The 16,294-nt window shown below is 41.3% G+C and overlaps 1 protein-coding gene across 1 annotated transcript in view; it reads left to right on the top strand.

The window, feature by feature from the left end:
* LOC126474876 (proton-coupled amino acid transporter-like protein pathetic) overlaps positions 1-16,294 on the top strand; it is a 146,526-nt gene that overhangs the window by 13,111 nt on the left and 117,121 nt on the right. The window contains exon 2 of the mRNA XM_050102359.1: positions 13,890-14,029. Within this exon, the coding sequence (XP_049958316.1) occupies positions 13,896-14,029 (134 nt within the window). The 5' untranslated portion in view covers positions 13,890-13,895. The remainder of the gene's footprint in view (positions 1-13,889; positions 14,030-16,294) is intronic.

Below are 16,294 nucleotides of genomic sequence, written 5' to 3'. Positions count from 1 at the left end.
CGGCTTACACGCTACTTAATCTAGCTTAAACTACCTTACGCTAAGGGCAACTCATACACCCATGCCCGAGGGAGGACTCGAACCTCCGACGGGGGGAACCGCGCGAACCGTGGCAAGGCGTTTCAGACCGTGTGTCTACCCTCGCGTGTAAAATATGGAAAATGTCTCCTTGAAATAATAAAAGTACAAATCAAGTGACTTTGTTTTTATTGTCCTTTAGCACGTAATATGCTTCTCTAATAATGACTAATCCAGTTTCGTGTTAACAGTTATGATAGTTTGACATTTTCACATTAATTAATCAAGCAAGCACTGATCACATGAGCCTTTTCATTTACGCTCTGCTATGTATATGTTTCTCCATGAAAATTCCCTGCACTTCCATCTTTTCAGAAATGGTTGCTGGACTCGGTTGTTTCCTCCAAGAAAATTAGTGATTGATGAAGACGACACTGTTTCAGCCATAAATCTCATAACTAATCACACACGTTTTTCCGCGAAATAAGCTAATTACTCAAACACTTTTCTCCTACGAACTGACGTAACACTTTCAGCTATTAAGTATACTTTGCAGCAAATTTTTCACATTGTTTATCCCCGGCTCGGCTTCATGCAACAGATTAAATTAGATTAGTTTTTCGTTCCATAGATCAGTACTGAGGAGATCCTCGTGGATGTGAAACATGTCACTTTTTTTAAAGCTGAAATAACATTACTGATATTATGAGTACATACAATACATAATTTTTTTAAGCTGACATAACAATACTAATAGTATGAGTATATACAATACATCGTTTTTTTAAGCTGAAATAACAATACTATTAGTATGAGTATATACAATACATCATTTTTTAAAGCTGTAATAACAATACTAATAGTATGAGTATATACAATACATCATTTGTTTCTATCAAAAAATTCGTCAATGGAGTAGAAGGAGTTGGCCACTAGTAAGTCTTTCAGGCATCTTTTAAATTGATCTTTGTTTATAACTAATTTTTTTATGTTTGCCGGCAAATTTTTGAAGATGAGTGTTCCTGAGTAGTGGACCCCTTTTTGAACTAAAGTAAGTGCTTTTAAGACCTTGTGCAGATCGTTTTTGTTCCTAGTATTGTATGTATGAACTGAGCTGTTTGTTGGAAAAGAGATATATTACTTATGACAAATTTCATTAAGGAGTAAATGTACTGAGAGGCAGTAGTTAGTATACCCAGTTCTTTGAAGAGGTTTCTACAGGACGCCCGTGAATTTACTCCACAAATAATACGTATTACACGCTTTTGGATTCTGAAAACTTTTGTTTGACTTGAAGAGTTACCCCAAAATATTATACCATACGACATTATGGAATGAAAGTAGGCAAAGTATGCAAGCTTTTTCATTTTTATGTCGCCTATGTCTGCTAACACTCGAATTGCAAATACAAATTTGTTAAGGCGTTTCTGCAGTTCTGTGGTGTGCTCCTCCCAACTGAAATTATTATCAAGTTGTAATCCAAGGAATTTAAGACTGTCAACCTCTTCTATCTGCTCTTCTTCATACTTTATGCATATGCTGGGCAGAAACCTCTTACAGGTTCTGAATTGCATGTAGTGAGTCTTTTCGAAGTTTAATATCAGTGACTTGGCTTTAAACCATTTATTACTATCCATGAAAATATCATTAGCGGATCTTTCTATAGCTACACTCGACATACTATTTATTGCAATACTTGTGTCATCTGCAACCAAAACGAACTCTGCTTCTGGCAGTGTAGCTGATGAGAGATCATTAATGTACATAAGAAAAAGCAATGGTCCTCAAATGGATCCTTGTGGGACACCACATGTAATTTCTTCCCATTCTGATGAAGACTGATGACTTAATTTACTAGTCCCTTGCACTGACCCCCCTTGTTTCCTGTTAGCGAGGTATGATGTGAACCGTTTTGCAGCGCTGTCCATAACACCATAGAATTCTAATTTATTTAAAAGTATGTTGTGGTTCACACGATCAAATGCCTTTAACAAATCACTGAAAATACCTTCTGCTTGTAATTTGAGGTGTAAATAGCCTTCTCGATATCAGAACCCTTCAGAAATCCAAACTGTTTTCTTGATAACATGTTATTTGTGGTCAGATGGTTGAGAAGCTGCCTGTACATTACTTTTCTAAACTTTTTGAGAATGCTGGCAAAAGTGAAATCGGTCTGTAGTTTGATGGTATCTCTTTATCCCCTTTCTTGAATAGAGGCTTAACATCTGCATATTATAGACAGTCAGGAAATGTCCCAGTTATATTAGATTGGCTACACAAGTAACTTGGAATTACACTAAACTCACAAGAACATGCATTAATTAACTTTGTTAATATTTCATTGTAACCACTAGAATGCTTTGTTTTTAAAGATTTTACTACGGAAGTTATTTCTTTTGGTGAATTGAGTGACATATTCATGTACCTGAAGCTATTTGTAAAGGCTAGTTTCAGATATTCAAGGGCATTTTTTACTGATCCTGACAATCCCATTCTATCAGTAATGGATATAAAGTACTTGTTAAATAGATTTGCCACACTATGCCCATCGGTTACTAATGTGTCATCTATCCTTAATGCTATTTGTTCCTGTTCCTTTCTGGTTCTACCAGTCTCCTCTTTCACTATATCCCATATTGTTTTTATTTTGTTCCCTGACATTGCTATCCTCTCTCGTAGTGCATTTGTTTAGATGTCTGAATTACTTTTTTTAATATTTTAAAGTATTCCTTGTATTTAGCTAAATCGTCGGCATTGGAGCTATTCTTGGCCGAAAAATACATTTTCCATTTTGCCTTACAGGAAATCTTTATTCCTTGTGCAATCCATGGTTTTATTACAGATTTCTGTTTAATTTGAGTAACTTTTAGAGGAAAATAGTTTTCAAACATGGTAATGACATTGTTCATGAATGTGTTATATTTTTCATTCATGTCATGAGCACTATAAACACGCTTCCAGTTCATATCTTTGAGCAGTTTTCTAAAACCCTCAATTTTTGGTTGATTGACTACTCTCCTGTTTAGCAATCTTGATAATCCGCTTAGAATTTGCATCAAAAACAAGGAGCTGCATGTCATGATCTGATAGTCCATTTGTTACAGGTTTTATGATATGATTTTGTTCCTTTGATTTGTCTATAAAAATGTTATCAATGTCTGTCCTTGAGGATTTAGTGATCCTAGTTGAAAAGTTTACAGTGTGAGTTAGATTGAAAGACAACATTACTAACTGCAGTAAATGTGTACTGGAAGATTTCATTAGAAAATCTGTATTAAAGCCACCAGCAATCAAAATTTCTTTCTTTATTCCTTTTTAATAACCCAAAAGAGCTTCTAGATGATTTATGAATAGATTATAATTTCCTGCAGGTGCTCAGTAGATAGTTACTATCATCAGATCATTTAATTCTTCTTTACTTTAACTCAGGATAGCAATGTCATCAGCAAATCGTATCATTGATATCCTTTCACCGTGTATTTTAATTCCACTCCTGAACCTTTCTTTTATTTCCATCATTGTTTCTTCGATGTACAGATTGAAGAGTAGGGGCGAAAGGCTACAGCCTTGTCTTATACCCTTCTTTATACGAGCACTTCGTTCTTGATCGTCCACTCTTATTATTCCCTCTTGGTTGTTGTACATATTGTATATGACCCGTCTCTCCCTATAGCTTACCCCTACTTTTTTCAGAATCTCGAACAGCTTGCACCATTTTATATTGTCGAACGCTTCTTCCAGGTCGACAAATCCTATGAAAGTGTCTTGATTTTTCTTTAGCCTTGCTTCCATTGTTAGCCGTAACGTCAGAATTGCCTCTCTCGTCCCTTTACTTTTCATAAAGCCAAACTGATCGTCACCTAGCGCATTCTCAATTTTCTTTTCCATTCTTCTGTGTATTATTCTCGTAAGCAGCTTCGATGCGTGAGCTGTTAAGCTGATTGTGCGATAATTCTCGCACTTGTCAGCTCTTGCCGTCTTCGGAATTGTGTGGATGATGCTTTTCCGAAAGTCAGATGGTATATCGCCAGACTCATATATTCTACACACCAACGTGAATAGTCGTTTTGTTGCCACTTCCCCCAATGATTTTAGAAATTCTGATGGAATGTTATCTATCCCTTCTGCCTTGTTTGACCGTAAGTCCTCCAAAGCTCTTTTAAATTCCGATTGTAATACTGGATCCCCTATCTCTTCTAAATCAACTCCTGTTTCTTCTTCTGTCACATCAGACAAATCTTCACCCTCATAGAGGCTTTCAATGTATTCTTTCCACCTATCTGCTCTCTCCTCTGCATTTAACAGTGGAATTCCCGTTGCACTCTTAATGTTACCACCGTTGCTTTTAATGTCACCAAAGGTTGTTTTGACTTTCCTGTATGCTGAGTCTGTCCTTCCGACAATCATATCTTTTTCGATGTCTTCACATTTTTCCTGCAGCCATTTCGTCTTAGCTTCCCTGCACTTCCTATTTATTTCATTCCTCAGCGACTTGTATTTCTGTGTTCCTGATTTTCCCGGAACATGTTTGCACTTCCTCCTTTCATCAATCAACTGAAGTATTTCTTCTGTTACCCATGGTTTCTTCGGAGCTACCTTCTTTGTACCTATGTTTTCCTTCCCAACTTCTGTAATGACCCTTTTTAGAGATGTCCATTCCTCTTCAACTGTACTGCCTACTGCGCTATTCCTTATTGCTGTATCTATAGCGTTAGAGAACTTCAAACGTATCTCGTCATTCCTTAGTATTTCCGCATCCCACTTCTTTGCGTATTGATTCCTCCTGACTAATGTCTTGAACTTCAGCCTACTCTTCATCACTACTATATTGTGATCTGAGTCTATATCCGCTCCTGGGTACGCCTTACAATCCAGTATCTGATTTCGGAATCTCTGTCTGACGATGATGTAATCTAATTGAAATCTTCCCGTATCTCCCGGCCTTTTCCAAGTATACCTCCTCCTCTTGTGATTCTTGAACAGGGTATTCGCTATTACTAGCTGAAACTTGTTACAGAACTCAATTAGTCTTTCTCCTCTTTCACTCCTTGTCCCAAGCCCATATTCCCCTGTAACCTTTTCTTCTACTCTTTCCCCTACAACTGCATTCCAGTCGCCCATGACTATTAGATTTTCGTCCCCCTTTACATACTGCATTACCCTTTCAATATCCTCATACACTTTCTCTATCTGTTCATCTTCAGCTTGCGACGTCGGCATGTGTACCTGAACTATCGTTGTCGGTGTTGGTCTGCTGTCGATTCTGATTAGAACAACCCAGTCACTGAACTGTTCACAGTAACACACCCTCTGCCCTACCTTCCTATTCATAACGAATCCTACACCTGTTATACCATTTTCTGCTGCTGTTCATATTACCCGATACTCATCTGACCAGAAATCCTTGTCTTCCTTCCACTTCACTTCACTGACCCCTACTATATCTAGATTGAGCCTTTGCATTTCCCTTTTCAGATTTTCTAGTTTCCCTATCACGTTCAAGCTTCTGACATTCCACGCCCCGCCTCGTAGAACGTTATCCTTTCGTTGATTATTCAATCTTTTTCTCATGGTAATCTCCCCCTTGGCAGTCCCCTCCCGGAGATCCGAATGGGGGACTATTCCGGAATCTTTTGCCAATGGAGAGATCATCATGACACTTCTTCAAATACAGGCCACATGTCCTGTGGATACACGTTACGTGTCTTTAATGCAGTGTTTTCCATTGCCTTCTGCATCCTCATGTCGTTGATCATTGCTGATTCTTCCGCCTGTAGGGACAATTTCCCACTCCTAGGACAAGAGAGTGCCCTGAACCTCTATCCGCTCCTCCGCCCTCTTTGATAAGGTCGTTGGCGGAATGAGGCTGACTTCTTATGCCGGAAGTCTTCGGCCGCCAATGCTGATTATTTATCAAAATTTAGGCAGTGAATCAAAGACGCTACCCCTAGACCACGGGTACTTTCTGCATAGGATATAACCGAATGAAAATAAGCAAAGTAGACTAATTTTCGTGTCGAACGATCACTTACTTCAGATACCTTTCGAATGATAAAAAGTCAGCATTAAGTTTTGAACAAGATCCTGAACGTGGGCTTTAATAATATGGATTATGAAATAATGTATTCTGATAGATGTAAAACAACTGTGTGGTTCAATAGAGAGAGGGTGGGGAGAGAGAGAGAGAGAGAGAGAGAGAGAGAGAGAGAGAGAGAGAGAGACAGACAGAAAGAGCGCGAGACAGAAAGAAAGAGAGAGACAGAGGGAGGCAGAGAGGTCTGCGTACAATCTGAGATGGCAATGGTCCAATGGCGGAGCGTTACGAAGCCTATTGTTGGTGACGTCTCTATGGGATGCAGCTCTGGAAATAAACAATAACATGATGCAACAGCAGTTTCTCTTTCTCTCTGTCTATCTCTCTATCGTTGTGTTTTCCTCTATTCTCTCTCGCTTCACTAACACAGAAAAAACCGTTACCGGAATGCCAGTTTTTGTCTTTACTGATGAACAAATCATTCGCTATATAGAGTACGACTTTACGACTTATTAAAGTGCATTCAATATGGGCCACACATTCACGTAAAAATTTCCACCCATTACTGTATCACGGTACAAACTTCTACTGAGCAAGAATTATTTTCGGAAATCACTGCGTCACTTCCACCCATCTTACACATGAATTAGACCGTGCACTGTTACTTACTGATTGTACGGCACTAGGGAAACTGTGCAAGAGTGGACAGGATTTCTACACTTTACTATAGCTCACATTTAGTAGTTGCTAAACTAATTTGGTATCGGAAATGCGGACAGCGGTTCTTCGCTCTCTGATTTCTTAAAACCGTGCTGCCCACACTTCTGTCACTGTATTACATGTGAGATGCTGTCGGCTCTGGAAACCATACTTTATTATGGGTTCTAACCTGGGGCGACAACGTCAGTAAGAGCGAATGAGGACGGCCAGCAACTTCTCTTGCTCAAGCAGTTGAAGCGTCAGAAGATGGCGTGGCTGCAATGATATCAAGAACAGCCCAAAGAATGTTTTCGTACACGCTAAAAAGACGAAGCAACTAACAGGGCCCTGTAGAGAGCAACTCGAAAAGGAGAGAATCAGGAAGATTGGGTTTAGCGTCCCGTTGACATCGAGATCTTTAGTGACGGAGCACAAGCTCGCGTTGTGTCGAGGATGAGGAAGGAAATCGGCCGTGCCCTTTCAAAGGAATTATCCCGGCATATGTCTGGATCGATTTAGGGAAATCATTGAAAACCTAAATCAGGATGGCTGGACGCGTGTTTGAACCGTCGTCCTCCCGAATACGAATCCAGTGTGACAACCAACGATTCGTAATACCAGCGTCGAGAACTAATTCATGTCAGTAGCAGACGACAGAAAGTTGTTCTGCCAGTGAATGTGGTTACGGTCTGCTGAGGCCTTTACGTTGCTGGCTTCCATCACAACAAGCCTTAAGGGATAGAAGGGATAACACAGAATTCTGGCTCAAGTACGTTCCAGCTGGCCGAAATTTCTGGGAGTTAGTCTGTGGTATGACGAATATCTTTTATGTTCAGGCGAGGTTGGCAGGCTGCCTCTGTGGAGATCGATAACAGTCCCTATTCTCCAGATCACTTCATTACCAGACCACAAAGGGACAGCACAAGCCCAGATATCTGAGGTTGGACGAGGAAGTGCAGAAACGGATGCTCTTGGAGGAATCACTCAAGTTTTACAAGAATGTTCAGTGTCAACCGTTCGATCTTCTTGTCAGGAAGAATGGAAGCCTGGCATCGACTTCATGTAGGACGACTACACCATGCACAGGGGTACCGTCATTGCTACGGCACTTAAATGAAATCGAACAGGTTTGGGCACCGATGTTTCGAACTTGGGACACTGTCTGAAAGGGCTTCATGGACTCTTCGTAATTATCGTTTGGCCGTTTGAGAGAGGTTTCGGGGACGATAGCATATTTCTTAATCCCTCATCTCATCCTTCCCCAATACAGCAACGAAGATTTGGACAATAAGATTTTTCGAGTGGCTACAGTAACTCCAAGCCACCTTGACCAATCATGAGCCGTGGCGATGTCAATTCTCGGCCATTGGCTTTAGAGCACTACGTCCTAAGCGCGGGTTTCTTAAATACTGTGTCACAGTCAGTCAACATTCTGTTACATCGGAATATCCCATCTCAGATGTGCATCTACAGAATCACTCACACACACACACACACACACACACACACACACAAAACACACATTTAGAACTCCCGATAATACCTCAGAATTTTACCAGTCATTAAAATGAGACAGCCAATTAAATAAGTCAGCCAATCGCAGTCCAGCATTCTACTGGCAGTTAAAACAAAAAGGCCAATCAATATGAAGCCAGCATCTTGGAAATCTTCAAAAGAATTCAAATGATCTAAATTTTGCACCATGTTCAAAAGCATCCAAGTGGCTTGAATTTTCCATTAATTGGTACCACGTTCAAAAGTATCTGAACTATTTGAATTTTGTATAAATTGGCAGCATGTTCAGAGGCTCCCTCGATCATCTGCACATGATTGTCGCTGAAGCGCTGCTTTCGACCACATAGACCATAACAAACCTGTAGCTTGGAGGTATAGTAACTATCCTGCTGTAGTCATTTTGCCTTTGCGCTGTGTGGTCGTTATTTCATTGCTGGCCCATTGCCTGGCCCACAATGAACCAGTCTTCTGGTGGGCTTGCTGCATCTGACGTGACAATGGTGGTCAGCTCCTAGCTCATCTGCTCGGTAGCACCTCGAACTAGTGGCCGTGTTACAACACGCGTATCGCTTATCATAAAATACAAATATATTTCCAAATCTCTGACTGTGAACAAAAATTCGATCTTTGCACCAAAATAAAATTATTCATCAAAATAGCTAAAATTCTGAGTAAAAACATTTCATAAACGAAAATTTCTGTAACATTAAAAAAAAGACTCATGATACAAATTGGCTATATTGATATAACTTACAGTTCAAGCAACATGTCATAAAATGCATTTTTACCATGAGCTGTTTATTTGCCCCATTAGTCAGCTACCGGTTTCGGTTACAAACCATCATCCAAGATGTAGGGTGCAACAGGTTAGTTAAAAACACCCCATATTTCTTTGAAGCTGAAGAGTATCGAAATTATCGAGTGGAATTGTACAAACAATTTGTCTTAGAGTACTGACAGTCATATCTTATGTCAAACAGATCGACAACTCCTATGACGTCTGTCTCTTTGACATAAGATATGACTGTCAGTACTCTAAGACAGATTGTTTGTAGAATTCCAGTCGATAATTTCGATACTATTCAGCTTCAAAGGAATATGGGTTGTTTTAAACTAATCTGCTGTACCCCACGTCCTGGATGATGGTTGATAGAAGAAACCGATGGCTGACTAATGGGACAAATAAACAGCTGATAGTTAAAATGCATTTTATAAAATACTTCATGGCTCTTGAACCTCACCTTACGGAGACATTACTAAGCAGCGTTTGCCGAAAAGCTTAATTTGATCATTGTACCGCAAGGAAACTAAAAGTTTCTGTATTACTGATCATAATATATAAGGATTTGTTCTGCAACATTACAAAATATCCACGGCGCTACCGCTTATCCAAGTTACATCTTAGAGTGCACTTGTCAGTGAGACTACTTTGGTTTCTTTTGTCAAAGTAAAGCCGGTCGCGGTGGCAGAGCGGTTCTAGGCGCTTCACTCCGGAGCCGCGCGATTGCTACCGTCGCAGGTTCGATCCTGCCTCGGGCATGGGTGTGTGTGATGTCCTTAGGTTAGTTAGGTTTAAGTAGTTCTAAGTTCTAGGGGACTGATGACCTCAGATGTTAAGTCTCATAGTGCTCAGAACCATTTGAACCATTTGTCAAAGTAAACAACTTCATTCCCCAGTCTAAACTGTCTGTATTATTTGTGAAAAACTCGTCCTAGTTCGACTGAAATCGAAATCAAAATTAGACAAACATTTTAGTGACCGCCATGCTAGGATATTAACTTTATCTTCCGATACAAAACGTTTGTCATGTTCTGCCGATGATGCTAACATATGCTGTCCTATAGTGGAGACTACATGACAACTAGGTGAAGTAGCATACTGAACAGTAAGTAGTAACAGTCATTCATACTGGGAAGAAGTAGGGGTTGATATGCTTTCAACTATCCATTTTCAACTACTTATCAATGTCAACAAACTACTATCAATTTTCATTATTCAGATACATCTGAACATGGCATAAAATTCAGCTCGGTTGAATACTTTTGAACAGGATGTTCATTTGCACAAAATTCAGACTGTTAGGATACTTTTGAACTTTTAATGTACAAATCATTGGAATCCTTTTAAACACGGCCAAGACAGTGGCTAAATAGTGACTAGCTGATAAATATTAATGGCCAGCAGAATACTGGGCTGCAGTTATCCCGTTTTAATGACTGGTGAAATACTGGACTGCGATTTTGTGTGTGTGTGTGTGTGTGTGTGTGTGTGTGTGTGTGTGTGTGTGTGTGTGAGTGTATGTGTGCGTTGCTGTGTGTGTGCACAAGTGAGGTGAAAATCACTGGCAGTGCATAATTTTAGCTACCGAGGCAGGAGTTTTTCTGACGAAACTACAGGTTACTACTGACACAGTATCTCGTCTTTGCAACTAGGCAGCCTGCTTGCGAGATGTCATGCGTTCAACGTTATTGAATCTACATGAGTGCACCAACGTTCAAGCTCAGTCAAAGTCACCTGGAGTCTCTGTAGTCATTTTACTCGCCTTATTGTCCAGGGAGGGGTGAGAAGAGGACCCAAGAAAAATGCTGTCGTCACCTAGCGCTCTCCCACATCGCAAAAACACAATGCTGGAGAATCCATCGAGATGTTTCAGACGCTAGTCCCAGTCTTAAAACATCGGTGCCCAAACCTGCACGGCTTGGTTTAATTCAGGAGGCTTTGCAGGCCGTTGCAATGCCGATACAACTGTCTGCCTGTGCAGTTAATTCCGACCTGTGCACGCTGTTGTCATTCTCCACGAGGTGGATCACAAGCATCTCTTCTACCGGATAAGGGAGTTAAAAACGATTGGCAGTGTACATTCTTTTAAAACGTTAGTCATTACTCCGAGAACGTCCTAGGTGAAATTTCTATCAGTTCCCTCACTCCACCCGATAGTCGTCCAGCTACAAATATCCGGGCTGATGCTGTCGCAATGTGCCGTAGTGGCGAAGTGATTTGGAGAAAAGGGAGTGCTACCGGGTCGCCACACAGACCATCTGCCGTTCTGACGAAAAATTTCCGTCGGCCCTTACCACTAAGTACTAGAAATTTTCGCCAGCAGAAGGGGTACTGCTGACTGTTCTGGACTGTTCTGTCCTTGGACCCTTGTGGGGATGAAAACCAACAGCGTTAAGGCGTCAGCAGACAGTAACTGCATACATTGGCTGGCATATACAGCTTTCTGTCCGTTTCTGTATCTAGCATGAATGAATTCTCGACGCTGGCATATCGGAAGGCTCTCTATTGGTCCCTCTCAATTGCTTCGTATTTTTGGGGAGTACGAAATCATTCTTGATATCTTCCTACTTCTATTCACGTTTTCATAATTACCAGTTATTTGAGACTAAAAGCTACTGCCCGGCCACATTTCCGCATACCGGCTTGTAGCCCCTAGTCAGCTACTATGAAAAAGTGTGGTCAGAGGAGAAATCAGGACAAACACAGCTCCTAAAAAAAATCTGAGCACGAAGAACTGTTGTCTACGGTTCAGATATCTGATTAGTTTTTGCGGGAAGATATTTTTGATCACAGATGTACCACAGTGACTATTAAATTTCAGCTGTAGTAAACTGCAGAAACCCTGTCCGTATCGAAATCAGTATAGAAAGTAGTGATGGAAAACTGACCGAAAGTTACCGTCTAACTCAGGTGTAACAATGTGGGAAGAGCCACAGTCGTTATCGGAAAGAATTCTTGCTCAGGAGAGGTCTGCACCGTGATACAGTAATGGGAGGAAATTCTGTGTAATTGTATGATTCATATTGAATGATACTTTAATAGACAGTAAAGTGATAGTTTATTTAGCAAATAAATTATTCATTAATAAGTAAAACAATTGGCATTCCGGTAACGGTTTCCTCTGTGTTCCCGTAACGAGTGAGATAGAGAGAAAGAGAGCGATAGGAACAGAGAGAGAAAGAGACGGAAAGAGAGAGAGAAAAGGTGTGTGCGTGAGAGAGAGAAAGAGACACCGCTATTAGGCTATGTTATTCGTTATTTACGAAAGTCTTCTTCGATATTTGTATTGTAATTCCGTTAAAATTGTATTGAATTTTCACAAGGATGATACTGACAATTATGTCGGTTCGTTTGTACTAAGAATGGTGTATGCTAGGCCTCCAAAGAAAGAAAAACATTAACTATACAACTTCACTTTTTCTAGGTGATAATTTATACATTATGACTACCTCCCGTATCTTTGTAACACTCTTTATATCTCTGATGCAGTGTCATAAATGCATTAAAATTTTTACAAAACTATTTTAGAATAAGACAAGATCAGTGTCATCATACTTAATACACATGGCAACAAGTGTGAGGTACACTCTATAGTAAAAAAGTATTATACAGACTACAGGTGATTTAATGGTTTATGTTGGATGTGGTATTATTCATTAATTCATTCAGTCAGACATTGGATTTCGTCAATAGTAACATGGGTGTGTGTGTGTGTGTGTGTGTGTGTGTGTGTGTGTGTTGTCCTTAGCGTAAGTTAGTTTTAGATTATGTAGTGTGTAAGCCTAGGGACCGATGACCTGAGCAGTTTGGTCCCATAGAACTTACCACAAATTTCCAATTTAGAGCGAATCACGTTGTACACAAGCAGGGTGAAGGATCCGTTGACGATGACCTCTGCAGAGATTACTAACCACAGATTATCACTGGCACTATTCTATATAAATTGATAATTATGATAATTATTTCTAGGTTACTTTATGTAGGTATATTAGGAGAAAAAGAGCTACCGACGTTGAAAAATATTCGTTGCTGTTCCTCCTATACCACTCAGCTTCTGAAGTTATCTAATAGTGCAAACAAAGAATTTTAACTTTGCACAGACCACTGTTAGCTGTCTATGCAGCGTGATTCAGACGCCCCTACCTATGTGTTTTATGCAACGGGCAATGTCTTCGAAACCTACCCACAAGATATTCATATTCTCTCTCGCTACACACAAACTATTAGTCCTACAGAAAAAATGAACAGGATCTTTTTGTACGAAGTTTTATATAGTTAAGTTCTGTGCTGCAATACGTTTTCGCTGGATTTCATGGTTTTGTAGTTATTCAACAAAACATCTTTGAAGCTTAATTTTGGACGTTTTTCTTGAATAATGGAGAACTAATATCTCTAGCGAAAACGTACCCCTCCACAAAATTTAACATCAAATTGTCTACAAAATTTGCGTAGGACTAATAGCGTTCGCGTACTGAGCGACAGCATATGAAAATCTTGTGCGTGTTATTTGGCGGCATTGCGGGTTGCGTAAGGTCCATAGGTATGGGCAGCCGAATAACTCTGTGTACTGGAAAAATCAGGATCTGTCTGATTATTAAAATATGAATTACGCCGAATTTACATTCCTGAGTCCAAATATTCAAGAGGGAGTTGCTGATGAGACACTGTTTCACTTTATGTTGAAATATCTGTGGATTTTTGATTTCCTGTCAGATATCTGTTGCCAATCGGTTACAGATTTTCGTCCCAGAATACAAAACTCTATTTTAAACGTCAGAGACGGATGGATAGTCTGTACGGAAAACATTTTTATGTTACATGAGCCCTGGTGTCCTGTTCCAGAGCGCCATGCTGGGAGAGAGGAATCCAGCGCTGGAGTACGCCATAGCGCGGAAGCAGGGCCCGTTGCCCTTGCTGGAGCTGCCCAGGACGACCTCTCTCCAGTCCGGTTGGTCCGCCGACTCCGTCAGCACTGCCTCCACGTGAGTCTCGACTTGTGTCTGGCCCAGACTAAAATCACCATAACCCTGAATTCTTTCAGTGTTGTACACTTTATCATGTAGGGTTGTTGTATGTGAAGTACCTCACTGAGCTCTGACGAATAAGCTGCTTGAAAAGAAAGAAAGAGTTATGAGGTATTCTTGTAAGAGAGGCCTCGAGGGATACATCCAATCATCTAATCGCAGACGATTTGCCCTCTCCATGCACAATGGCTCTTTCGCTCACGGTGTGTGAATGTCGTGCCTTGAATGTATATTTCTGGGTGTAGGTGACTCTAATGGTTGTATATGCAGGGTGTTCACAATACCTATACAGGTGTCGAGGGTTGTAGATGTAACAGATGAAGTTCTGTTAAGGAACCCATTTCCGAAAGTATTTTGTTTGCATTTAAATAAGTTTGTAGACCAGATCAGTTTCAGCTCTCCCACTTCCCAGTATCTTCATACACTGAGGAGACGGCGCCGCCATTTGTACCCTGTCATAAGGTGGTTCTGCATCCTGCTCGCTTGTCAGTTCACCACTGAGCAGTAAGGACGACCGAGACAGTACAGTCCTAAAGTATCGATTGCACACCAACCAGCGCAGTGCCATAAAACGGCATCAGGAAGGCGGTGAACCACACGCCGATGGGAGAAGCTGGCAGCGCCACACCTCCAGTTCAGCGGCCCCCATCAACACTGACTTAACCAGCCACCCATCGCTGGTAGGCCCAGTTCGGTCGCAGACTTTTAGAGCGTCAGTACTGAGTAATAGGAGGACGACACTTAGCCTGCATTCTGCGAATAGTAATAGTGTGTAAAAGTAATTGCATAAGGACATCCAGTCACATCATAACAAGCAGTTGAGTTATATCTCTCTCCTTTCTAGGTTGAAAAACAGTTATGTACAGATCATTTTGGATTCCTGCCACCGGCCATCGCAACTTTTCTCCTTCCTTGTTTGTGTCATTGCTGACTACCACAATAGCTGACACAACTTAGTACAGGATGGCTGAACACACGTTAGAAGGGCACACAGAGTGGCTAATGATTTGCGGTGAGTCTGGCCATAACGACAGAACTGCACCACGCATATATCGATAGCGTTTTCGTATCAGTCCGTCACATACCATTTCGCCAGACTGGGACGAATGTCGTAAACTGGTCCATTCGCAACTACACTTGCGTACCAAACTTAAGAAGGAAAGTAACTTTCGCATAATGTGTCTCTGCTAAGCAATACAGCTCGATGATATTTGGACCACACCTAGAAACAACTGCTACAGTATAGCTCAGAAGGAAAATGATGCAGTGCCACCAAACAAAAGACAATAATTACACATAAGTCACCGTGATTTATCATGGTCTCCTGGGTATTGCAAAAGGCATGACATGGTTCTTAATAGGCTGTATGATCACCACAGAAGGCAATGCATGCTCTGCAACGTGTTCCCACGCTGGCCACAAGGCTGGTATCATAGTTCTTGTGGCAGGACACTTCTTTCCTCCACCAGGGCCGTTCGCAGCTGCTGAATGGTTGATGGTGAATGCGGGCATGCTGCGATACATCTCCTCAACTCATCCTACATGGGGTCAGTGGGATTTAAGGGGGGGGGGGGGAAACGTTCAGGGCAGACCATTTGCCAGATATCCTCTCACTCGAAGAGCTCCTCTACCCTCTTTGCCCAGCGCTGAATGCATCCCTGAAAAGACGCACTGGCGAAGGTGCCAGAATCATATTGACTGGAGAGTGTACTGTGCTCAAAGATCTGGTGGTCAGTATGCTCATGCAACATTGTGCCTACACATACCATAGCATCTGCACCATCAAAACGATCATATTCACCAATGTTCTTAGTTGCGTTACTTGTTCCCACCTCTCGCCATATACGGTCCGTTCAGAGTCATTACCCACACTGAGTTTACTCTCATCAGACAAGAGCCCGTGACTGCAGCATTCGCTGATCCAACTTCTATGCTCTTGGCATCATCTCAAAACGTGTTGCTGACATCTGGGTCTAAACGGAGCACAGCATACTGGCCCTCGAGGAAAGAGACCACCCCCATGCAGTCACCATGCCACTGTGGAGCGTGAGACTGTGTGTCTTACGTCCTTTTAAATGTGGCTGCAAATTCCACCCACTGTCTGATGTGCATCCCTTCTTGCCTGTTGTACAATATAGCGGTCATCTGCTGTTGTAGTTGACTGTTGTTGACCACCACCTCTCCTCTGGGCAGCATCGCCTGTGCTTCAGAACACTCCCCTTA

Source organism: Schistocerca serialis, chromosome 4 (assembly GCF_023864345.2).
Source record: "Schistocerca serialis cubense isolate TAMUIC-IGC-003099 chromosome 4, iqSchSeri2.2, whole genome shotgun sequence".
Taxonomy (NCBI): Eukaryota; Metazoa; Arthropoda; class Insecta; order Orthoptera; family Acrididae; genus Schistocerca; species Schistocerca serialis.
The sequence above is the reverse complement of the archived record's forward strand: the minus strand, read 5'-3'. Positions and strand labels throughout refer to the sequence as shown.